General features: G+C 35.6%; 1 protein-coding gene across 1 annotated transcript; it reads right to left on the bottom strand.

The window, feature by feature from the left end:
- Positions 1–14,630: 14,630 nt before the first annotated feature.
- On the bottom strand, positions 14,631–20,175 carry LOC120278688 (heptahelical transmembrane protein ADIPOR2-like). The gene is made up of 4 exons (XM_039285417.1): positions 19,718–20,175; positions 19,558–19,638; positions 19,352–19,418; positions 14,631–15,480 (listed from the first exon to the last, which is right to left on the bottom strand). Exons 1-4 carry the CDS (start codon positions 19,969–19,971, stop codon positions 14,812–14,814), a joined length of 1,071 nt encoding a protein of 356 aa, XP_039141351.1. The 5' UTR covers positions 19,972–20,175; the 3' UTR covers positions 14,631–14,811.
- Positions 20,176–26,287: the final 6,112 nt, after the last annotated feature.

Below are 26,287 nucleotides of genomic sequence, written 5' to 3'. Positions count from 1 at the left end.
TATTGCCTTAGTTAGTGGAATATATTGACCAAGAAACTTCTTTGCCATGTTCTTCCATGTCTTGATAGACTTTGGGGCTAAAGAAATGAGCCACCGATATGCCGATCCTCTCAAATTTAACAGAAAAGTCACAATCTGATCGCATCATCCGTAATAGTACTCATCTTGAACGTCGAATAGATTTACAGAAACTTCGAGAAATGGGCATTTGGGTCTTCATCTACTAGGCCATCAAACTTACATGAGTTCTATATCATCCCAATAGTAGTGACCTTGATTTCAAAGTTGTTTATCGCAACTACTGGGACTTGGATATTGAACTCCTCTCCTATAAACTGTGGCCTCTCATACTCGGAAAGCATCCTTCTAGGTTCAGCCATAATGATAGACTCTCCGTCCTCGATCTCAACCCATACTTCAGCCACTGAACTTTCTCGGAGCCTTCTCAATAATATTCTCTCAATCTCAATATCTTCTTCTATCAATCCCGTAGGAATAACTCTGGTCATGTACAATTACCTGCATAGGAGAATAGCAAGAACTGATTAACAAAACTACAAAAATAAAAAAATAAAGTAAAAAAATACAAAAAAGAATAAATAGTTAAAACATTAAGCTACTAGTTTTTGTAGAATCTCTCGACTAGGCACTTCTTGGCAACAATGCCAAAAACTTGACATGCACAAACCAACACGAGTGGTCGAATGCATGTAACTCCGCAAGTATACGGGTCGTCAAGTAATACCCTTGAGTAAGCACGGGGTCGTATTTCTGATGGAATGTGAGAGGCTCCTATTACTTCTTTTTCGATTAATCAATAGGCTAACATCTATGGTGACAAATCTAGTAAAATAAATCTATTTCTACAAATTAACTACTAGTATACAATTGAGTAGCTTGAGGTGCAATTGGAAGGAGTGGGTACCCGTATGGGGACTCCCTTAGCACTTACTTGTGATATGGAATAAAATATGGCAATTAAAGCCCCAACAATCAAAACAATGTGATTACATACTAGTTTGGTACTAAACATATAAGATTACATGCCAAATGTAGTACAATTGATATATATACTATGCATGTTAAAGCACTTATCAGCCGATATTATTGCCTTGGATTATCACTCTTGCGACTCCTTCAAACTCTCTCTTCTTCCTTGAACTCACCTCAAAACCCTAGCTATTGGCCAAAAGTCACTTTTCCAAAAACTGGCTTTAAATAACTTTTACAACATTCTTTTTATACCCCCAGGATTCAAGAAAGTACATGGGCAAGTGCATGGCCGTGTACTTTGCCCGTGTAGATCTCTAGACAAATTCGAAACCACAACTCATGGGTTACATGGCCGGGTGTACACGGTCGTATATCTTCTCATTTGGAAGTGTATATCTCTAAATGGTTTTGCTTCTTAGTTCTTGAGATGTACGAACGTGTGCCTCCTTTTAGTCCATGTACTCTTTTGCACCATGTTCTTTGGATTCTTGTATGTACATAGGCATGCATTTCATATACACGACCATGTTCTTCTCAAGAGAACTTTAGTTCGGGGGAGTGTACGTTCATGTACACGGCCATATATATGGCCTATGTATTTCACTGGATCCTTAATTTGCTGATGCTCTGAAGGGTACATGGCCAAGTACACTGGTGTGTACTTTGCTCGTGTATTACTCTGAATGTTGTTTTCGGCCCCGTTTTACTCCCAATTTCATACTTTGGCTCAAGTTGTGTTTCTTTCTGCTTAAAAGCATAAATGGAACAAATTAGGTACCAAATCATCCATAAAAATACTCTTGAAGATCACTTAAGTGATAAAGATAATCATTAAGATATGTATGATGTAAAGATAAAGTAGCTGTTGGCAAGCATTAGACCACAAGATTCTAAGGTTGGTTATGCCAAAAACCTTAGGTCAATAACCCTAATCCCATATGGGTACCACCGACTCTCAGTCACTCCTATGATTGCGTTAGGTGCAAAGAATCTCTAAACCTAAAGTAAAATCTTAATGTTGGAGGCTATCAACACCCAGAACCTCCAGGGTAAAAATACAATGAATCCCTTCATAATCTATGAGTGACCTAGTACATGTAACCATCCAGTTCTATACATATAATTCAAAATTAACATACGAAATCCATCCATTGTAGATAAAATATGAATCACATAGATTAAACCCAAGAAACAAGGGAACATATATTACTAAAGAAACTAATCATCCATACAAAGTTTTCCTCCTAAGCTTCACCGATGCCCGGTGGTATTGGGAGTTTAGTTTGGCATGAATAAAAGGGAAACAACAAGATCAATATGAAAATAGTAAGAACTCATGGTGAAACTTCTTATCTGTCTAGTAATCATGAAAGTGGAGAAGCTCATCGGATCCCGACTACGCCACCCTCCAAAAATATCCAAAATGCAGCGTTGCTTTGATTTCCTCTCCATCGAAGCTCCAAGGATGAATCTCTTGAGATCTACCTTCCTCTCCCTTCAATTTAAGACCAAAGGAGTCTCCTCTCAATGAGATTTGGAAATGGAAGTGTGTGTAGTCGAATGGCTGCTAAAAGGCCTTTTAAAACCCTAAATTCATCCTTTTATTTTTTTTAGGCATACTGTCACTATGGGGCCGCATGAGGGCGTAATGTGTCTAGAAAAAATGGAACTGATGAAGTTCGGGGTTTATGCAGCCTCCATGCAGGTGTATAAAGGTCGTATAGCCCTCTGGTCTAGTTATGAGGGTGTTGTGTAGGCATATGGAAGTCACATGGCTTTCTGGACAGGGCATGCGGGTACTGTAATTTGCTAGTAAAATTGCTACAATACTTTACTCTAAATGTGCTCCTTTTCATCCCAAATTTGGCCAAAAATATGTTCTCGAGCTTTTGATGACCTTTCAATGCCCTACAAAGCAAATAAAACTAAATATCGCATAAAACAGGCATTGATCCAGTGAAAAATACATGCATAGTGTATGAGTTACATATATGAAAATATGTATTTTTAAACACTTATCAACATGTGACATCTTTGAAATATTTTGTGATGTTTTATCCTCAAAGTAATTTTGTAGTAGAGAAGATGGGGAATGATGTAGTGGCTATAGTAGTTGGCACTAATTAATGATGTCTACTTAGAGACCAACATTAGAACAAAATTAGTTCTTTCGGATGTAAAACATATTCCCAACATTGGTTTGAACTTCATTTCTATAAGAAAACTTTATGATGAGGCCTTTTGCAACGTTTTCCAAAATAGCAAATGGAAACTTAGAAAGGGCACATTGCAAATAATTTATAATTTACCAACAATTACATATCTTTATACTGTGCTAACCCACTGGTACAAGGGTTTCATATTAATAGATTCTTGCATATGTTTGTAAATAGACCAACTACACCAATAGATGTGAATATGTGTTAGTGTAGACATAAATTTATACTAGTGCTCATTATAAAATGCAAGTATAGACATGGTTATACCAAGAAAAAAAATTAAGCAATAGTATAGCCATATAATATACTTATGGTTTTAGAAGCAAGTGTTGGTAGAATTTTATTAATAAAAAAATACATGCATTGATATATAAAGATGACAATTTGTACCCTACCTGATGGGTATACCGGTACCTATACCCGGTCAAAGAGGGTATTACCCTCTTTGACCCGGTACGAATACGGGTAAGGGCATTACCCGTTATTTTTTGAGCAGGTACCGGTTGGGTAATGGCATACCCTTACCCTACCCATACCCGTGCCTGTACCCTTACCCGTTGAAGAGGGTATGGGCATACCTTCATATATATATAACCGTCATATATATATATATATATATATATAATATGAGTTACTGAGTTTAGAAAATTAGGGATTTGCTTAAAGCCTAATTTCCTAAATTCGGTAAGTTATCTATATAATATATATATATATATATATAATTTTTTATTACTTGTTATGTAATTTTGAATTTATGGACATGTGTTTAAATATGGTATTGTAATGGATTATGAATTATTATTATTATAATAATTATTATTATTATTTAAATTTAATTCAGTAATTTGAACTACGGGTAAGCGGGTACCTTGCGGATATGGATTTTTTTTTTGTACCCTAGAGGTTACAGGTATTGGGGAGGGGTTACGGGTATAGATAAGGGTTTTGACATACCCTACTCATACCCTACCCGTTGCAATCTCTATTAATATAGGAGTTCTAAACTAATAGAGTCCTGCACATATTGGTAAATAATTCAACTATACCACCACATACAACTATTCTTCAATGTAGATGTAGGTTTTTACCAATGCTTATTGCAAAATATAATTACTGATATTGTTATACCAACAAAATAATTAACCATTGATACAGACTATTTAGTATGCCAATGTTTTTAAAAATAATTATTGGTACGAGGTTTTTAATCACAAAAGAAGAATCATTGATATAGTGCTAATATACCAACGGATCTATGCAATAAATAGATTAGCTATACCAACAGATACGAATATATATGGGCCAGTAAAGATGTAGAATATACTAACGCTAATTTTAAAACATAAATATAGACATGATTATACTAACAAAAATATTTAACCATTTGTAAACATAAGTATAGACATGATTATTCTAACAAAAATATTTAACTATTAGTATAACTCGTATAATACACTTAGGGGCCGTTTGGTTCGTGTTAATGACATATTATCACGTAACGAGATTACCATGGTAATATGAGTGGGAATGTTATATGGGTGGGAATATTGCGGTAATTTAATATAACCATGTTTGGTTGGGAACTTTTATTACTTTGGTTTTCATGGTAATCAATTTGTTAAAATATAAAAAGTTATAAGATTACCACGGTAATCCAAGATAGACACCAAATTTGGTGGTAATAGGATTACCACTTTTTTGGTAATATTTATAAGTTGGTAATATGATATTACCATACAGATTACCACTAGTACAATACCAAACGTGGTAATATTTTCAGATTACCACGTAACACATGGTAATCCTTCTACATTACCGCCAACCAAACGGTCCCTTATGGTTTTAGAATGGTTGGTAAAAGTTTATTAATTAAAAAATAACCATTGGTATATTACTTAAAATTTGGACGGGCTATGGTGGGAATAAAAAACAAAATATAAGCTTCATAAAAAATAGTGAAATAGGAAACTAAAAAAACCTTGTTACTATTATAAATATTAATAGATATAAATTTTACAAATATATCTATATATATACATCTCTATATATTCCTTTTAAGATATAATTAATTTTGAAAAAAATATAATTTAAAATAGATTTAAGTCTTTCAAGCTTTGGAAACAAATTGTGGACTTTTTTTCTAATATAAAAATTGTCAAATCAGACTGACTAATTCTAATTGGTTAAAGTTAGCTAAGATACTAGTGCCGTCTATTTCTCTCTTAAAACTATATAAGCCAAGACATACCATTTAACTGTGTGGCCCAGACGGTGCACCCATGAATTAGTTGACCCGAGATTGGTTGACATTGACTTAGCGGGTCTCAACTTGTTAATTTTTAAGTTGGAACATGGAAAAATAGAATATTAATTGGTTATAATTTATTAGTAACTATTATATATTATAAAGCTTTGGTGCAAAATAATAAAGGGGTTAAACCTTGGTCCCAAAACATTGTTTTCATTTCTCTTACCCTACTTCCACTTTCTCACTGATCTCCGAAGTGCACAATTTCTCTTTGACCTGTGTCTCTGATTTTGTCAATGTCTCATTCCTTTTGCAATTCCTTGACTCTTTTCCCCTTTGATTTGCTTTGTTTAAGTGCTTATCAAGGATGTTGATTTATGTGCTCTTTAATTACAGATTATCTTGATTTGTTTGAGTTTGGAATCTAAGATCTCCATGTAAATGGATATTGAATATTGAATATTATTAGTTTTGATAAGTGATGTGCTTCGTGATGATGCACTACTCTGCAAGCATACGAGTTATCAAGTAATAGTGTATATGTGACTAGGGTTGTCGAATCCACAGGGACTAAATATCACTATTACTAGCGCTATCCTTATAGACTAGCTAATAATCAAATTGTGAATGAGCGAAAAACTAAGATTTTAGATTAGAAGGAACTAAACTCAAGAGTCTAAAAAAGCAAATTACCAATAAGAGAATAAGATGTCCAGATAAAATTTTACTTGGGATTAAAAAATTTAGGTAATTGCAATTAACATAGATGGAACCCTACTATTGTTGGACCAAGGGGTTTCAAAATATATCGAGTGCTCTCTCGAGTCGCCTCAATACCTAATCCTATACTACGGTAGAATTGAATCTCTTCTAATTTTACTTTCATACGATTGCAAAGAGCTCTAGGAAACCCCAAATTAGAAATCGGAGCTCTCTCTTCACAACCCTAATAAAAAAAAATCACAAGTGGCCTATATCTACTGCGTACTATTGATTCCCTTTATCTATAGGTGATTCTACGCAATAAATATCTTGATCTCAATCACGAAATCATAATGAAATAGTTACTCTTGTTATGCTAAATCAACAATTTAAAGACATAGATAAACCCAACAATTAGAAGGAAATCTATATTAAAAGCAATATAAAAGTATAAATATCCTAAGCTACATCAAATCTGAACACCAAAGGATGTTAGCCCTCAATGGGGTTGATGTTCATCTCAAAACCAGAGAAATAAAGCCCTAGAACAATGTCCATAAAAAAGAACCCCCTCTCAATGCCTTCAATAGTGGAATAGATGTGAGGCGATATCGTTGCCAAGGATTATCACTCCGATGACTCCTTTGAACTCTTTCTTCTTCTTTGAAGTCACCTCCAAAACACTAGCTATCATCAAAGAACACTTTCCCCAAAAGCTTCCTCCCTTAATACCTTTTTCAACTTTTTTATACCCCAGGGAATTGAGAAAGTACATGAGCAAGTATATAAGCGTGTACCTTGCATGTGTAAATCTCTAAAAGAACTCAAAACCATAATCCCTGGAGTTACATGGTCGTGTGTGCATGGCCGTGTATCCCTTTGTCTACCCATGTATATCTTTGGATGACTTGCTGCTCAACTCTTGAGATGTATGGCCATGTGCTTAATTCCATCCCATGTACTCCTCTGGAACATGCTCTTTGGATTCTTGGATGTACATAAGCGTGTACATTATATACACAGCTATGTTCTTCTTTGGAAGACTTTGGTCTGAGGAATGCACGGTGGTGTACATGGCCATGTTGATGGTCTGTGTATTTCTCTAGATCTTCACTTTGCCGATACTTGAAAGGTACACATGAAAGTACATGGGCGTATACTTGGCCCTTGTGTTTCTCTGAATGTTGTTTTCGGCCTCGTTTTGCTCTTGATTTCTTACTTTGGCTCAACTTGTGCTTATATTTCCCTGAAAGTATAAATGGAATAAACTAAGTACCAAATCATTCATAAAAACACTCTTGAGAACCACTTAAGTGCAAAAGATAATTACTAGAATGTGTATGATATCACATTTATCAATAAGATTATGAGTTTGACTTATAGTATAATTTATTGAGATTAATAGGCTTTGGCGATCCTACTATCGTTTAATTTTGATTGAATTATATGAAATTTCTAGAATTTAAGTCATGAACTTTTAATGGGTGGAAGATTCATTTTTTTAGCTAAATTCTTAATTAAATTTTGTCACCTTCATTGTATTTAGGAGTTGCCTTGGTCCAAGATTTTGATGAAAGAATGAATTTGGTATATAATCCAATGATATTGGTAGTAGACCACCTTCGTGATGCTATATTTAGTTCATTATTAATTGTATAATATGAAGCATCTTGATTTAAAACCTTTTCTACTAAAATATTTAATTTTAATAAATAAGAATGGCATTGTTGAATGGCTAATTTAAGAAATGACAATAATTGATATATTAAAGACTTGGCAGCCTTAGTTATTTTCTTGGTGTTGAAGTCTTACGTCATTCAAATTATCTTTTCTTGACTCAAGCTTGCTATATCTCTGATATTCTTCAAGCTGCAAATATGCAAAATTGTAATCCAGCTAATACACCCATGAACTCCTTTGAGATTTATCGTGTTTGCGATAGCTCTCCACTTGTAGATGCTACCAAGTACAAACAAGTTGTTGGAAAACTTCAATATCTTAGTTTTACCAAGCCAGATATATCATTTTAGAGACAAAGTCCAATGCAAGCTTCTTACCATTGCTCACATCCATGTTGTTGATCAGCTTGCAAACTCGCTCACTAAAGCTTTGCCAACAAGCGCTTTTGATCGTCATCTTCCACTACGTCTCACTTGAGGAGAGGTATTAGTACATGTGTCTCTTGTAGTTAGTGTCTGCCATTTTTTACTTTGATTTATTCTATATGTCGTGCTTTTATTTGTAAATTAGTTATGATAACACTCCTATAATAAAAGAGTCTTATTAGGTATTTCATGTATTTTAAGCTCTATCTTTTTTTTTTGGAAGAGAGCATGAAGCTCGAAAGAAAGCAAAAAAACTGAAAGAAAAAAATTAGAGGACAATATTCATAGAGGAACAAGCATTGTAGAGCCAGAAAGGCAATTGCATCCCCTTAGCAAAAAGAGAGAGCTCGGGATTGAGCCAAGCATTCTTGGAAAGGATGACAGCAACCAAGTTAGCATCTCTGTAGCCACAGATATTTGGAAGTTATTTACTAGGTTGATGAGGCCAATGCAATCAGTAAAGATGCGAGAAGGCCACCAGCTTCGTTTGATACATTCATCCAATGCTAAAATCATGGCCGCAGCTTCAACTTGCAACGGGGAGTTCAGTGAGGCAGTATAGCTAGTTTCATTGATCCAGGAAGCATCAGTGAAGATAGAAACTGTAGGTTTGTAAGGATTTAAAGAACCTTCCTTGAAAAATCTTTTCTGCTTCTTTGTGTATTCCTTAGCAAAACCCTAAGCTTGGTTTGGAATCAGATTGAAACTTGGTGAAATTTTCTTCAAAATGGCGTTACATCGAGCTTTCCAAATCAGCAAGAGGGAAAAGGCGATGACAGCTTTGATAAATTGAGGGTTGCAAGAGTGACTAAAATGAGAGACAAGCTAGGCTCCAGTGGAGAGGATGTTCATGTTTAAATTTGTCAGGCCTAAAGAGTTCAGGATGTTGGTCCAGTAGTTTAAAGATTGTGGGAAATTCCAGAAGTTGTGAGAGACGGTTTCAGGAACCAAGTTGCAAAATACACATTGGGTTTGAGGACAAAAGTTTAAGTTATAAAAGATATCACAAGTTGGGTGTCGGGAATGTGCAAGTCTCCATATGAATGTTCTCACTCTCGGAGCAACATTAAGCTTCCAAATTTGCCTCCAACCAATCCAACAAGCATGATCCGAGTCATCATTTAGAGTAGAGTAAATAGCAGGGATCATAGAGATGTGAGAGATCTTGGGCCACTAGATCCAGGTGTTACTTATATCATAGGAGATTTGAACCTTGGTAAGCCAATTAAGATCAACATTGGGACCCAAGAGATTACTAAGAGCATTAAAGTTCCAATGATTGTCAGATGTAAAATCCAGCAGGGAGAAATTTTCTAAAGAGAGATCCAGGTTAAGATAGGTGGGCCTTTTAGTAAAGGGAACATCATGCAGCCAAGGATCAGACCAAACATTGGTTGAGAAAGGATTGCAGGAGATAATTTTGAAATTAAAACCGAGGAAATCTGCAGTTTTAGAAATAGTTTTGCAAAGCCAAGAAGAGGTAGGATGGTAGGGATGCGAAGCAAATTTCTAGTCAGGGTATTTAAATTTGAAAATATCAACCCACAATTTATCATCACCCAAAAATTATCATCCTCATTAAGAATTACAAAAAGCTTTTTGGCCATGAGCGCATGTTTGGCAAACATCAAGTTCCTGATTCCAAGACCACCCTCAGATTTTATTTTGAGTGACTGTTTTCCATCTAATTGAATAGAAACCATGTTTATTACCACTAGCACCCCAAAGGAAATTCGTAGCTAATATGGAGATGTCATTAATAATAGAATCAGGCAGCGATAGGATAGAGAGAAAATAGGTGGGAACAGAAAGAATGCTACTGTTAATCAGAACAATTCTGCCAGCAAGGGAAAGGGTAAAATTATTCCAGGAGTTAACACTAGCAGCAATCCGATCTACCATGGACTGGCACTGGGAGATAGTGAGTTTTTTTTGGGGGAAATAGGGACACCAAGATATTGTCGGGGAAATTTACCTAGATTAATGTTAAGGATTTTGGAGATATATTTAGCTAGATGATAATTACACCAAGAAGGGACAAAAAGGGCTGATTTGTTCAGGTTTGGACTTTGGCCGGTAAGATCTTTAAATAAATTTAGGCAAAGAAGGCAGCTTCTAGCTGTTTAACGAGAGGCGTTGGTGATTAAAAGAAGATCATCAGCGAACATTAAGTGGTTGAAATTACGTCTGATGTGATGATCAAAACCAGGAGCAAGTGTCAGAGAAAGAGCATGATTTAGGATAGCTGTGAGGTTTTGAGTAACTAGATTGAAGAGGAGAGGGAACAAAGGATCACCTAGCATGAGACCTCTAGAGCTAGGAAACCAAGCAGAGTGGTGCCCATTGATGATGAGAGAGAAATAAGGAGAAGAAATACATTCTTGAACCCAGGTGATCCAGATAGGAGGGAATTTCATCTTGCGCGGAGTGGCGAGGATGGCATTCCACACAATGGTGTCAAAAGCCTTTTCAATGTCAACCTTTATTAACATCCTAGGGGGTAATTTGGAATCAGATTCAAGAGAGTGCACAATTTCCTGAGCCGCCAGAATATTATCAAAGGTAGATCAGCCAGGGATGAAACCACTTTGCTCATGACTAACTAAATTGTGGATAACATGTTTAAGGCGAGTAGCCAAGATTTTAGAAATCACTTTGTAAGAGACATTGCAAAGGGATATAGGACAAAAATCAGAGACCATTTGAGGATTGTTTGTTTTAGGAATGAGGGCAACAAAGGTTTTGTTCCAAGCAAGAGGAAGCTTGTAGGTGTTGAAAAAAATAATCAATAGCTTTATAAAGATGACCACCCAGGATATTCCAGTAAAAGAGGTAGAATTCAACAATAAAACCATCTGGTCCAAGGGGATTTGCCACGAGGCATAGCTCAGAGAGCACTGAAAACCTCCCTCTTGGTCACTGGTTTGGTCAGAGTCTCACAGTCATGGCTATCAAGCATGGGTAAGTCCCTCGGAAGAGCATTAAAAATCTGATTAAGATTGTTGGAGGAGCGAGAAGTCCATAGGGAGGAATAAAAATTTTAAAAGCAAGCACATAAATTTTCTTGAGTTTCATAGTTAATACCTGAAGGATCCGAAATTTTAGAAATTTTGCTTTTGTGCTTACGAATGCGGGCGATGTTTTGGAAGAAGGTGGTATTTTGGTCCCCATTATTGACCCATTGCATTCAGGCTCGTTGAGACCAATATAGAGAATTTTGGCAAAGGAGAGCGTTGTGACGGATGTAGAGAGATCTAAGCCAAAGATCAGTCCAAGTGTCTGAAGAAGAGGGATCAATGGCTTCCATTCTAGCGATTTCTTGGTTGATATTAGAGAGTTCCAAATTGATTGGACGAAGACCTGCATATTTCCATTTAATAATATTTGCTCTGGTGTGGGTCACACACTGAGAGAAAGAAAGAAGAGGATTAGTGTTATTAGCATTAGTCCAAGCTTTAGTAACACAGTTATGACAACCCTCATAGTAAAGTAAGAAACTGTCAAAATGAAAAATTTTATTAGGAGATGGAGCACCCTTTTTGGCAATAAGGAAAAGCAAGGAATGATCATAATTAGTACGAGGAAGATGAAGATTAACATAAGAGTCAAAACTAGAAATCCAGTTAAGATTGGAGAGAAAACGGTCCAAACGGGCCCAGCGGCGGGAGGAACGAGAATGGCCATTGCACCAAGTAAAATTAGATCCCGAGAAATCAAGGTCCAAAAGATTATTTTGTGAGATGAATTTAGAAAATTTTTTGCTTTAGAAGAATAGTTACGGAAATTTCCTCTCATATGCTCACTTGTTGAGAGAATCGCATTGAAGTCCCCAGCAAGGAGCCACGGGAGGTTGAGCGACGCAAGAGTAGAAAGAGAATTCCAAAGTAAGTTCTAGTCAGAAACCTTTGAGAATTATAAACAATAGATATAACCTAAGAGACGGAGACAGAGGAAGAGATAACAAGATGAATAGAAGTTTTAGTCCTTAGAATGGGAGTAACTAGACCAATCTCCCTCTTCCAGAGAATGATAATACCACCTGAATACCCAGTCATAGTGACCGAAGCCCAATTTCAGTTCATATTGAACAACTTACAAAAGGAGAGGGTTCTGGTAGATTAGCTTTGGTTTCCACAAGACAGAAGATGGAAGGAGACACTCTACTCATCAAGTTTTTTACACGATCAAGAGTGCGTGAGTTGGATACCTCCCTATAATTCTAGCATAGTATTTTTAGAGCAATCATAAGAAAACAAAGTAAAGATAAGTGGACGTGAAAGAGTGTTTAGGGAGAGTTTCTTCCCTTCTTTGACTGAATTTCAGTCCTACTTGAATCCCTACGGGCAAAGGCTTCAAGCTTGACTTCTCTCTGATATTGTACTAGGGTCATTTCATCATCAGGTTCCTCTTCTAGATCTTTATCATCCTCCATTTCTGAATCGGACTCAGCGTCAGTCTCCATTTCAGAATTAGAGGGTTCGTCTAAAGGATCATCAGCACTGTTATGGGAGAGAGCCTCTTCAATCCTACCAACAAAGGCTTGGTGAGAGGAGGAAACATGGTCTCTCGGGACAAGAACAAGATCGACAGACGAAAGGATGGTGCTATGGGAGGTTACATCAGTAGCTCTCAGGGCATTGAAAACAGCTGTTGGGGGCGCACTATTAATAAGATTTTTTAGGTTTTCAAGGCTGGATGGAGACTGAGGAGACGTAAGTGGAGGGTTTTCTTGAGTACCGAGATAGGGAGGCTGAGGATGGGTCTGTGATGGGTTTTTGTGAGTACCAAGAGAGGAGGGCGGATGGGATGTGAGAGTTGAATTATCACCAAATTCCAAAGTCATAGGCAAGGGATGGTCATTGATTAAAGGGGCCTTCCCTTTATCAACGGTTGGATGTTGGTCCACGTGACGAACAGAGGAGGCGTCCCCCTCCCCTCCCCACCACGCCTCACGAAACCACCACGAGCTGCATGGGAAGAGAACGAGCCATCCACATGGCTATTTGGCTCAACAGTGGGCTGCAACATGTCGCTAGCTGTGGCATCGTCCCTCCGGAGTCCACGAGGTAGAACACCTCCACCTTGTCTCCCCCCTGAAAGCACGTCGCCGGTGAACTATCAGCCAAGGTCCAAGATCATTTTCACCCAAGAAGTTAATCTCAACTGGATCTTTTTCAGTGGAATCGGTGTTTTAAAAGCTGCAGTGTTCCAACCCTACCCCATCGATATTCATGCTCGTCTCATTCATCACCAGCACATCAATGGGTGTCGATGAGGGCATTGATGAGTGAGCATGAGTATGATTGCCAGGTTTAGAGCATTGAGCTTCGCCATGGCCTATGATTCCACACCTGAAACAGAAAACGGGAATTTTTTTCATACTGAATTAGAACGAGAATGGAGTTGTCACCATAGTTTACCCAAACTCCCTGTTGAAGAGGAGCATTTAAATTGATTTCAATGCACACTCGTGCAAATCTAGTGCGGGATCTAGACAATGTATGATCGTCAACCTTGAGGACTTTGCCGAATTGAGAAGCAACTGTATCAAGGATATCCCCATTCCACAGCTCAATGGGAAGATGGTATAGTTGTATCCAGACTGCAGCTGCAGATAGCTACTCAAAGGCCGGTTGGAAACCCTCACGCTAAGGAGCGAGTTGAAGGATTCTCCCCGCGACTGTCCAAGGTCCTTCACGGAGTAAGCGAGAGTGCATCTCTTCCTTTTTACATTGTATATAATAGTAGCCATTTGGAAGATCCGAAACTTTGAAACGGCCAAGGTCTTTCCAGGCATTGATAAGGGCTGCTTTGGCTTCGTCTAGGGGAAGAGACTTACCCAAGAATTTAGCATAAAGAGAGGTTCTCATTCCATCGCGAACTTGGGACCATGAATCTTCACCAATAGTCACTTTGCTGCGGACTTGAGATTTTGCTTTTAAGGAATGATCTTTAGAGAGGATAGGGGGCTCAGAGAACTCAGCAGATCCACCTACAATTTTTGCCCACGAAGCTTCACGAGTAACATTTGGAGGTTTGAAGGGAGGTTTTGGGGGTGGGGCGCATGGTCCCCAAAGGGAGCGATCATAGAAGACAGCAGGGAGGGATGACTTTACAAGGCATCCCTTTCTCGTAATTCTTTACAAATGGACCAATAGCTCATCTTCTTAAAAAATAAGATAAATAAATAGATAAATAAAAATAATGCAATCAAATGGAAGAATTCATATAATTCAAAGATTGAAATATATATATATATATATTAATTTCAGGATTCAGATAAACTACTTGCTTTAATTATGGTAAAAGATAATCAACGCCTAATGAAATTATTCACAATTTCACACCTCTACTAAAAACCAATTAAAATCGAATAAAATCTCAAAGAAAATCATATAAATCGAGATATTGATTTCTATATTGACTCTGCTAGGTTACATCAATAAAATCCCCAAAGCAGAACCCAAGACAGAAATAATGGGAAGACACTTAAAACCAAACATCTTTCACCTCTACATACTAAAAGGAAAAAAAAAAAAATCCTCTACCCATTCACATTAGAGCCACAAATGGGCAGTCCAACCCTCCAGTCAAGCAACACCATGATTGCAGCAAAGTGTATAAGTGCACCAACAAGCACAAACACATGAAAAATCTGATGGCTATGGCCGGCCAAATCAAAAGCCCCAGGCTTCCACCTCTCTGGCACACGGCTCACATACACAACAGCACCAGCAGCATACGCTACAGCCATGGCCACCTCCAATGCCAATGCAACATGGCATTGCCAGTGTTCCCAGTTGATCACCAATGCATGCACTGCAGGAACTACGCCGGAGAAGCCCATGGCAAGGAAAATACATGCACGGAATGGTCGGAAGTTGGGCGTGGAAAGAGATGGTGAGAGGAGTGTGAGGATGGTGAGGAGGCCAAAGATGGTGATGGTGGAGAGGTAGGCGAAACGGGCGAGAGGGTGGCAAACGAAGGCATAGTAGATGGGTGGGAAAAAGGAGGTGACGATCATAGAGGAAATGCCGGCATAGTCGATGCGCCAGAAGAGGAGGTTGAGCCGCCGGGAGTGGCAGGCCAAAAGGTGGCTCAGGGAACTGCATCCAAGGCACATCATGGAACCTATCAAGAACACCATTATTGGCCACCTTGAAATCATTGGATTTGATGATGTTGACGATGGATTTGTTGATCGTGTGTACACCTGCGAAAATTATAGAGCAAACTGGTTTAATTCTAGAGTTGAAATTGCATATGAGTCTAGGATAATATCAGAATAGGAATGTCACTCCATGTTTTTTTCAGAATTTTTCTTTCAGAATGTTCACTGTTAAAAATGAAATAGTGTTTGAAACAAACAAATAGATTTTGTGTATTTCATCAAAACCCAGGTAAAAATGTCAAGCAAGGATGAAATGGTTTGATACAAGCACAAATGCGTCTCTCAAGGTAAATATTTTGAAAAGCAGAAAGCTAAAATGTAAAACACTGAAGGAAAAATGTAATGGTTCAGGGCACTAGAATAAGTTCTATTTTATAGAGTAAATTGGTTATATGAATGGCAAATTTTAAAGTTCTCTACATGCTTTGATAATTTAAGAGTCAGTATGTGTATCTCTAATTAATTTCGGTTAAACGGATGATATACATAAAAACAGGAATTGTATGCATGAATGGAAAATCTTGGCATGTTTTAATAAGTACTGTCAACTGTTTTCAACAGAAAATTGGTTAAATTCTCACTAAGATAGTATTTCAAAAGTCATGATGTGCATCTGTAACTAATTTATATTGTCTGGTAATATACCTATAAAATACATCAGGTGCATGGATGGGAAACTGAAAAAGTTCTATACACTCTAATGAGTGTTTTATATGTTTTTAGTTCATAAAATGGATACAATTTTCAGTATGAAAATGTTTTGAGTCAGGATGAGTATTTGTTACTAATATAGAGTACATGAAAGATATACTAAAGCAGAGGATAAGAGGGCAACTGAGTAAACTAGTGTCAATCTAAGACCATCAACACTATATATAAATAAGATAAAGTATGTATAAATAAGAAGAAAGTGCACTTTTGGTGCCTAAACTATAAACAATATCCTGAAATTTATTTTGGTTCTTGAATTAAAAAATATTCAATTTATTCTTGAGTTAAAATAGAAGAATGCAAAAACAGCCCTGCCTATGAAAAATAGCACTTTTGGTCATATGTAAATCCTTTTCTAATCCTTAAGGACAAAATAATTATTGTTTGTTTCCAAAGACCAAAATAGACAGCATAGTTCTAGATTAAAAAGTGCACTTATATTTATCAAAAAATAAAAAATAAAAAATTGAGCACATAGAAGAAAAACCAAGGATAATCCATATATGATCTGATTTTTCTATACTTCTGATCAATCCATATCTTATTTGCTTACTAAAACCCATGTCAACCTATACCAACAATGATATTATCCTGAGCAAGAGTTTTTTGTAGATAAGGTTGAGTAGTCAGTGTCCTGAACAAAAGTTTGCTGTATAGACAGTCTAATCACAACATCAGGGACAAATTAGGGTTCATTGGTTCCCAAAAGGAGACTAGTATTTAGTGTAATTCTGGCTTGTTTTGGGCATTGATCCAACAAACATTACAACTCAACCATTGCCAGTAACAGGCCCCACAAAGCTAACAGGGAATACAGTAGCCACAAATATTGTAACCACAAAGATAAAGCAGGATCATTGCCCCTCATCCAGCTATAAATTAGTGATTTTAGTTCACATTACAAGCATCTTGCCTTTTTTCACTGTCAAAGCATATATTCTTATATTCCTATCAGACATCAAAGCATATTATTATCTCCCCATAGTGTATCCACACTTCTGTAATACTTTCGTTCATTAGTCAGGAAAGGAATACTAACAAGCAATGACCATAATGTTGCCATTAATCTTTTGAACGGGAAGAGCCTACTTGTTCTCTGTGCCAACTAGACTCTCATTGCTGGTTTTGATTATATGAGGCTAGTGTTTCCTGAACTAACAAAACAAACAAAGAGAAAGGATGTAAAACCTCATAATTGGAAGGGCACTTATGCAATTATAAAGTTCTGGATGTGTATATACGCAAAAAAAAAAAATTAAAATTAAAATTAAAAAAAATATAAAAAAAGTTAAAGAAATAGAGAGGTTCTAACATGCATATATATACCATGGTGAAACCACATAATTTGAGATACCCTGCAAAGCATTAATTGAATGTATACTCTTCTAAGTTTCTTTCGTTACACACATGTAAATATATATATATGCAAGCAAAATATATTCTTTATTCATGCTTACATATATAACGGCTTTGATATTGAATACTTGAAAATTCTGATTGTGAGTTTTGCAGTGTACTTATCTAACACCCTAAAGAGATCAATAAATTACATTGCCACTGGAACAATCCCAGAATAGATAGTAAACAAAACATAATTTTTAATTTTGTAATGTACAGTTACTGTACAAAAATGTTCAATTAAGCATATTGAATAGACATTTTACTTATATATAAAAATTTTATTATACATTGATTTGAAAATTCACTTGAACAATTATAAAACACACAAAAAAAAAGCGCATATATTATTAAAAAAATAAAATTTACAAATATTTTTATAAAAGTGCATCATTTCCAAAATATCGATATTTGTGTGTATTAATTTCTATAATAAAAAATAAATACATGTTTTTTTAAAAAAATCATTTTTACATCACTTTTCACTATATAAAAGTTTATTATACATTGATTTGAAAATTCACTTGAACAATTATAAAACACACAAAAAAAATAAAAGCGCATATATTATTAAAAAAGAAAATTTACAAATATTTTTATAAAAGTGCATCATTTCCAAATGACTTTTGACCACAAGATATAAACATAAATATTGGTATTTCTGGTGATAGTATATAAGCACGAATACAATTCTCGCTAGGTAGATAACTAATAAGCATTTTTACAGCGGTGTATGAGCAAATTTCATATTTTAAAAAGCGCAATGATTTAAATATCTCCCACCAATCTTATTCCTACTATTTGCTAAGCACGAATACAATTCTCGCTAGGTAGATAACTAATAAGCATTTTTACAGCGGTGTATGAGCAAATTTCATATTTTAAAAAGCGCAATGATTTAAATATCTCCCACCAATCTTATTCCTACTATTTGCTAAGCAAACTTATCATATAATACTTAAACAAATTTAATCAATAGAATTTTTAAAACATCATACCCTTCCCTCTCCGTTCCTCCAAGAGACAAACAACTAACAAAATATCCTCCACTCTTTGTTCAAAAAGTTAACCCTACTTTGTTGATCCCAATTCATCAGCTAAATTGAATTCTATTGCCTCCAGCCATTCTGGAACCAACACTGGGTCCATTATTTGAAAAGCAACACAACAACCAGAACAAGATCATTTGCTAACAAAAAACTACAACATAAATGTTTAATTATTGCAAAAGCCTTTTAAAAAAAAAACCCAATATAAATGTTTTCTTCATTACTAGCATATTTCAAAATCTCCATAAAGTTATCTTTAAAAAAAATTAAATGTTCAAAAAAAAAAAATCAAGAAAAATAAAGTGCATCACTATCCCCAAGTCCTAATTTGCTTTTTCTTTGTCGTCAAGAACCTTAGTCCAAGGAGTAGTGGTGGGCCCCATTGGGCCCAAAACCAATAAGCACCCACGTTACAACAGAGACGCAACTGCTTCGCTGTCCCTTAAGATCCTTTTTTTTAATTAAACTAAATTAAAAAAAACTACTTAATTAAGTTAAACTAAATATATAATTAAAAAAAGAAACAAATAATATTTAATTTAATTAATAAAATCAAAGAAATTGAAATTCCTCTTCTCTTACTCATCCAAATTAACAGCATGACACCACTTCCTTTTGAATTAAACTAAAAAAAATAATAAAAAAATAGAAAAAAAACTATTTCATTTACATAAACTAAATAAATAATAAGAAAACAAACAAGTACTAACTAATTAATGCAAAAAAAGCTCTCAAAAAATTCAAATTTCGCTTACCCATAAAACATCATGTGAAGAGTTCTCCACTGTCATCCCGCGTCCGTTCATCCTCCCAGAAATCAAACTAAAATATAATAATAATTATTATTATTATAAACAAAATATATATATATATATATAAGAATCAATCCGCAAAAAACGGACCAAAAATTTCAATAAAAATGAAAAAAAAAATTAAAAACAAAAATGCAACGTGATTACACCTGGAGTCGAGTGAATCTCCGCGTGATTCCAACGAGACCATGATCATTAACCCCAAGAACACCAAAAATCCCCCCAAATGGCTATGAATCAAAACAAGAATCAATCATCAATCAGATAGGAGAAGAAGACAATCAGTGAAGAAATTAAGCAATCACTCACGTCCAGACGTTTAGGGTTTCGTTGTGCCAAGAGAAGACGCTGAGGAAGGCATCACGGATCGGCCATTCAGAACGATAATGCCCAAGAATATACTCGTTATCTTTCAAGAACTCCGGCAGCTGATCGTAGCGGAGAAGCCGGAGCCGGCGACGGTGAGGGTTGGGATGGGTATGGCTGAGGAGCTCGGGCTTCATATCCGGCAGAGAATCGGAGATGGAAGCGCGGCGAGCCCGGCTCCTCGAGGCCGGTGCCATGGTTGGGATCGCCTTCTTCTTCTCTTCTTTTGCTCCGCTGCGAGGAGAACGATGAGATTCGCGTGAAGAGTAGAACGGAGATGTACATGAAACGTGGCGGAAAGTGATTGGGGTGGGGAGTGGTAAGGGTGTGGTCCTCCGCTTTCTTGGTCACTCGCTTTGCGCCTCATTTTTTTATGATAGGTTTTACTGGTAGGTGGGTTTGGTTTGGTTTAGGGTGTTATGGTTACCGGCTCGAGGACTGAACCGACCTTTCTAGTATATTGAATTATGTACGTCATGTATTCCATTGCTTGGATATATTATTGAAAGAATAAATTGTGTGCGTGTTTTTTTAATAAATTGTGTGTGTTTTTTTTTTTAATAAATTTAATGGTTTATTTACTTATTAATAAATAAATTACACATCCATTCTTAACTTATAATAAATTGTCTTCTGGATGTAATTGTGACTCTTGTGTTTGGTTTAAATATAGGAACTAGAATGGTGCTGATTTTAAGCTAAAAAGAATATAAGTATTAAAAAAATTATATTAATTTAAATTTAGAGATTATAGTAATTAATATTTTGATTTAATTAGGATTAATTTTAAATTTGATATTTAAGCTAGGTATAGAATATACAAATTTAGTAATTGATTAATTTTCAGCGGTACTTATTTAAAACAAGGAATGTTATTGACGAATTTAATCATTAGTAAATAGAATATGTATAGAATCTTTGCATGGTTTAGCTAACTTCAAAGATGGATATCTATTTGCTCTAATGTGACACATATTTTATTTGTGTAAGCGCTTCTTTTTATTTATATTTTTTTATGTATCAATAAGCTCACCAGCTTGCCAATTGCCAGCTCTTGTAATTAGGAAGGTTATGCAACAAATAAGTTCATTCATGATATGGCACACATTTATATAGCTCTTGTAATTAAGAAGATTACATAACAAACAAATTCATTCATATGCAAGCAAGTACTATCAATGAGCACCCATCAACTAATTTATACACCGTATATATATTTTTTTATTATATAATTTTGTTAGTTAATTAGTAAATAATAATTTATATAATTTCCTCTTTACTAAAAATTTATATGTTCAAATCACAGCAAATCAAGTGTCTGCTTGTCTCTAACAAGTTTTGAGATTGTCTAGCCACTCATATGCTAGAGCTTCTGATTTTTGTCTTTGTCTAAATATTTGAGCTTTTGTCTATTTGTCATAAGAACTGGTGGCTTTGGTGGAAGCTATGGAAGTAGAGCATGATGTAGAATTGAGGAAGAGATTGAAGGTTTCATTCTTGAGGGAGAACGTGTAGAAGAGAATGAAGAAGAGTTACATTGGTGCTTGGTGAGCAAATTGCTTAAAGATAAAGTTATCAAATTTAATGCCATGTGAAACACTATTGCTACTTATGGAGGCCATTGAAAAGGGTCAATATCAAAGAAGTGATTTTGTTACCTAGTTAAAATATGTAAAGCTACTTATTCCAATTTTATCATAAAGCTAATGTTATGAGGTCTTAACAATGGTGTATGAATGTTTAATAATAGCCATCTTGTTCTGAAGAGACTCTAAGAGGAAGAACAACCTACTGATGTTCATCTTAATACTGAATACTTTTGGATATAAGTTTACAAGCTTCCTATGTGATTCATATTAGAAAAGATTGGAAGAAAGATAAAAGAGTGTGTGGGAATTTTTCAAGATGTTGATGCTAAGAATTTTAATAATGAATAGTGAAAACATTTGCGAATTAAGGTACATATTGATATATATTTGTTTGCCTCTACGAAGCACTAGGAAGAATAAAAAGTAGGGTGGAGCTTGGGTGAACCTGGATTTCAAATATGAATGATTATCGGTTTTCTGTTTCATGTGCAGTTTATTAGGCCATTCTAAAAAAGTTTGTTCCTTAGCTCTTGTAACAATCCCTTAAGACCATGATATGAAAGTTTAGTCATGAATTAAGAACTTCAAACTATCATTCATAGCTTTAGATAAGGAAAAGAAGGCTAAGGGATAGAAGGAATGCATTGTTGGATGGGGAATATATAGGACTAACAGATAGTTAATTTTAGTAATAGTGAAGGTGCCCCTTACATGGCAAACCCAAAGATTTTAGGATCTAAAAGAGTAGTGCGGGTATGTCAGGTCAAGTAGTAGAAAAGCTCACAATTGAATGATTCTGCAAGGAAAAGAAGTTTTGGTGGAAAGCCAAAATATGGAAGATTCAAATTTTATTTTGAAAGGTGATGAGAAAAAGAATATGGCCATTGTTACTGCGGAATGTAAGAGAAGAATGATTGGGGTTGACGAAGATGGACAAGGCTAATTATGTGAAGATGTGGCAAAGATTATTAGGCTTTGACCATTGTTTTGTTATGGACTATAGATGCTACAGTGGGGACTTGGCCTTTATGTGGGAAGAAAATATAAAGATAAACTGCTTGGCTATTCCCCTTTTTTCTTTGACATCAAGGTTGAGCTCAAAGTAAGGCGGAATGATGATTTATTGGCTACTACAATAACTCAAACAAAAATAACCATAGCGAATCTTAAGAGTTGATAAACACGCTTTCCTCAAAACCATCCTTGCCGTGGCTATGCATTGGTGATATCAATGACATCATGGATCATGACAACAAGATTGGTGGTGTTGTTCGTCCTAATATAGAGTTGCTAGATTTTTGTTTTCTAGGACATCACTTTACATAGGAGCAATTTAGAGGAACCTTATATTAGCTTCAAGAAAAACTTGATAGAGTGTTTGTTTTAAGGGAATGACCGTTGAAATTCAATTAAGCAACTGTATTTAGTATTGAATGTTCTTGCTCTGATCATTTGTCATTACCATTGGATGTGTATAGTACTAAGGTTTGTAGGTGAAATTCCTATTTTAGGTTTGAAAATTTGTGGATCAAAGAGGTGGATTGGAAAAGGTTGGTTGCTTTAAGTTGGAATGGTATCGGTACGAGAACTATGGTGGACAAAATTAGGAGTTGTAACAATGCTTTGGTTAACTAGGGAAGTCTAAATATTCAAATTTTAATGCCAAACTCCATGATTTTAAAATCACATGGCCCCAAATGAGAGGTTGTAGAGATGCTGTAGGTATGATGGAGTTTAACCCAGCTAAAGGACACTTGAATTCTATTTTTGATCAACAAAGATGTTATTGGTGGTAGAGGACAAAGTAATTCTAGTGTAAGGATAAGATATACTAATTCTTAGTTCTTCCATAAAGTAGTTATTGTTAGGAAAAGAAAAAATGCTATTAAAAATTTGAAGACAAATGACGGTTAATGGGTTAATTAGGAAGATGGCTTGGATGATCTCATGTGGGATCATTTTCAAACCATATTCAAACCGCTAGTGGATAATGGTACTCTTATTTTCTATTTGGTTAAGAATACGGTTTCAATTGTTCAAAATAATTGTCTTACAACTCTAATTTTTTTCAGGTTAAGGAAGCTGCCTTTGGCATGCATTCGAATAATGCATCAAGATTAGATAGTATGAATTTTGCCTTTTGTCAACATTTCTGCACTATTGTTAAGAATAATGTTCTTGCTACTTGCTTTATGTACTTTGAAATGTGTTCGTCTTTCTTGCAATATATAAATGATATTGCCATAATCCTTAATCCTAATATTCATAACCCCCAGTTAATATCAAAAGTAAGGCCTATTTCTTTATGTAATGGGTTTTACAAAATAGTCTAAAAAATTCTGGTTAACAAATTGAAGAAAGCACTTCCCATATTGATTTGTGAGCATTAAATTGCTTTTATACGTTGTCATTTAATTATTGATAGTATTATGATTGCATTTAAGTCTATGCTCTATTTGTAAAGAAAGAGTTAGGATAAGAAGGGTTTTGCTACTCTTAAGATAGATATGAATGAGGCCTATGATCATATTGAGTAATTTGCTCCTTGTGTGTAGTAACTAATTTGCTTGAGGACAATCAAACGCTTAAGTGTAGGAGGATTTGATAAGTGCTTATTTATTCATGTTTTACTATAGTATTTTATATAGATTGATCATGGATTTGATCAGATATATGTACTCATGTTGTGTGCATTGTATTCTTTGGTGCAGCTACGATGTGTGAAGGTCATTTTGGAAGAAAAAAAGGGCAAAGATGGTGTTGTGGAGCTATTTTAGAGCTCATCTGTAAGCCACATAGGTAACCAAACGAGCTTAGGATATCCACATGGGCGTGTGTGCCAATTTGTGGGAGTTTCAAAGAAATTTTCAATCACCAGAAGGACACAGGGGTAGTCACACAACCGTGTACCAACCTAAGCACAACTTTCAGAAGAGAAGTTCAAGTTTTCAGCAAGACAAAAGGCCACACACCACACCACACAGCCATATGGCCCCACATGGGCAGATACAGACCTCCTACATAGCCGTGTGGCTTCACAGACACCCGCATAGGCAATCACATAGCTATTTGGACTCCCTACAACAAGTTATAAAAAGCGGCCAATTTCTATTGTAAGTTGAAGTTGCGGGGGGTTTTGATAGAAGGTTTTTGCGTTGAAGGAGAGGCTCCAACATTGATCTTCATCAACTCTGTTATCGTCAAGGTCATCAAGGGAGTCACCCAAACTATATTAAAGATGGCGCACCTCTTGCTGGTGGGGCAATTCTTTGAAGACTTGGAGCTATTCATCGGACCAATCACTACAGATTTTAAGGGGGTTTATTGCATGTTTTTTTATTGTTTCATTTATTATTTTGTTTGATATTGTATTGTACCATGAGGAGCTAAACAACTTCAGGTATTTGGGCATGTGAACCCTAGGATTTAATCTTTATATGATTTAACTTTTTTTTCCCTAATTTGAGATTTATGTTGAGTGCCAACCTTGTGTTTTAATACCATGTAATCCATATTAGTTAGAGCTTGATTGTGTTTTCCAATCACACTAGTGATGTATCGAGAGACCTGCTAGGGTTAGATTTATCAAGGTTAGAGAAGGTTGAGAGGGTGAGCTTTGAGATAGAAGAGTGTTCCCTTTCTTTTCCGATTTGAATATCCCTATCTCTGTATTCTACCAAGTCTAATGCAATTGTATGAACCACAGTGAAGAGTGAGATCACCTCTAGGGTTTCTATGAAATTAGGGATCAATTGCCTTGAGAAAGGTATTAATCTAATCTAAGGAATGGGGTTAATCAATTTGGCATCCCTAGAACCAAGCGATAATATGTGGTTTAGGCAAAAAGAGAGATCACCTCTAGAACCTTGTAGAAGGCTAGTCATTGGTTGGCTTGAGAAAGGGACCGGTGTTTTAGGATACCCATGATTCAACTTAATTCAATTAGGAAGTATTAGTTAAATCTCACACATTATGGAAACCCTAGGTGGAGCATTACCCAGGTACCTATTCCATATTGATTGAACCTTTTTTACCATTGCCCTATTGTTTGCCTTGTCTTCTAATTCATTTGCTCATGTAATTTCTCACCACACTACTTGATTGTGGTTATATAACAAGAAAGTAGTAAATACTAGTACTCACATTTCCTATTGATTCGATTACCCGACTTTCTAGTACATTATACTATTTGAACGACTAGTGCATTTGCGGTAAATGCAAGGGGTGTGTCAATGAACTTGTAATTGGATTTTATTTTATATATTGTATTATGTTGTTTTAGTTGTAATTCACTTGTGTTTACATGGTTGTATTAGGTTCATTAAAGTGAGAGATTGAATCTAATTCTTGTCATATGTTAATAAGTTCGAGAGACTTCAACATATATGACATGCCTAGAGATAGGGCATTACAATTCTTCCGATATTAGGGCAAGAGAAAGAATCTCATCCTAATCTTGAGAGATTTAAGTGTAATGCAATCATATGAGACTTAGGCTAGAGAGAGAATCTTGCTAGAGTTTTGTAGGGGATATGTGGTAGGCTAGGGAGAGCTTTCAACGAATTTTTAGAATCTCTGCAATCCAACCATTCCAACCTCTAATACAATATGGATATCTAATTACAAGTGTAGTCATAGGTGCATCTGAGTTTCAATACCGCCTCTCATCAATTGTTTTTTTCCTCAGATTCATTTCATTTCTAAATTTAGTAATTTTTTAGTTTAACTCACTTCACATTGGTTGTTAGGTTAAATAACAGAATAGGGATTAGTACTAATACTCTTGTTCCCTAAAGAATACACCAACCCCACTTACCGCTTTTACTTGTGCTACCAATACACTTGCCAACACAATCACTTGGTCGGAGCGCATTAGTAGTGTTTAATTAAATGTAATTATAAATATAATATATTTTCTATTACA

The sequence above is a fragment of the Dioscorea cayenensis genome, chromosome 16 (genome assembly GCF_009730915.1).
Source record: "Dioscorea cayenensis subsp. rotundata cultivar TDr96_F1 chromosome 16, TDr96_F1_v2_PseudoChromosome.rev07_lg8_w22 25.fasta, whole genome shotgun sequence".
Classification (NCBI taxonomy): domain Eukaryota; kingdom Viridiplantae; phylum Streptophyta; class Magnoliopsida; order Dioscoreales; family Dioscoreaceae; genus Dioscorea; species Dioscorea cayenensis.
This window is presented reverse-complemented; position numbering and strand designations above follow the sequence as displayed.

Coding starts and splice junctions, on each gene's coding strand:
- LOC120278688 (XM_039285417.1), bottom strand. CDS start 19,971: ATGGCACCGGCCTCGAGGAGCCGGGCTCGCCGCGCTTCCATCTCCGAT. Junction 19,639..19,717: donor GAAACCCTAAACGTCTGGAC/GTGAGTGATTGC, acceptor TTTGATTCATAG/CCATTTGGGGGGATTTTTGG. Junction 19,419..19,557: donor GGAGATTCACTCGACTCCAG/GTGTAATCACGT, acceptor ATTATATTTTAG/TTTGATTTCTGGGAGGATGA.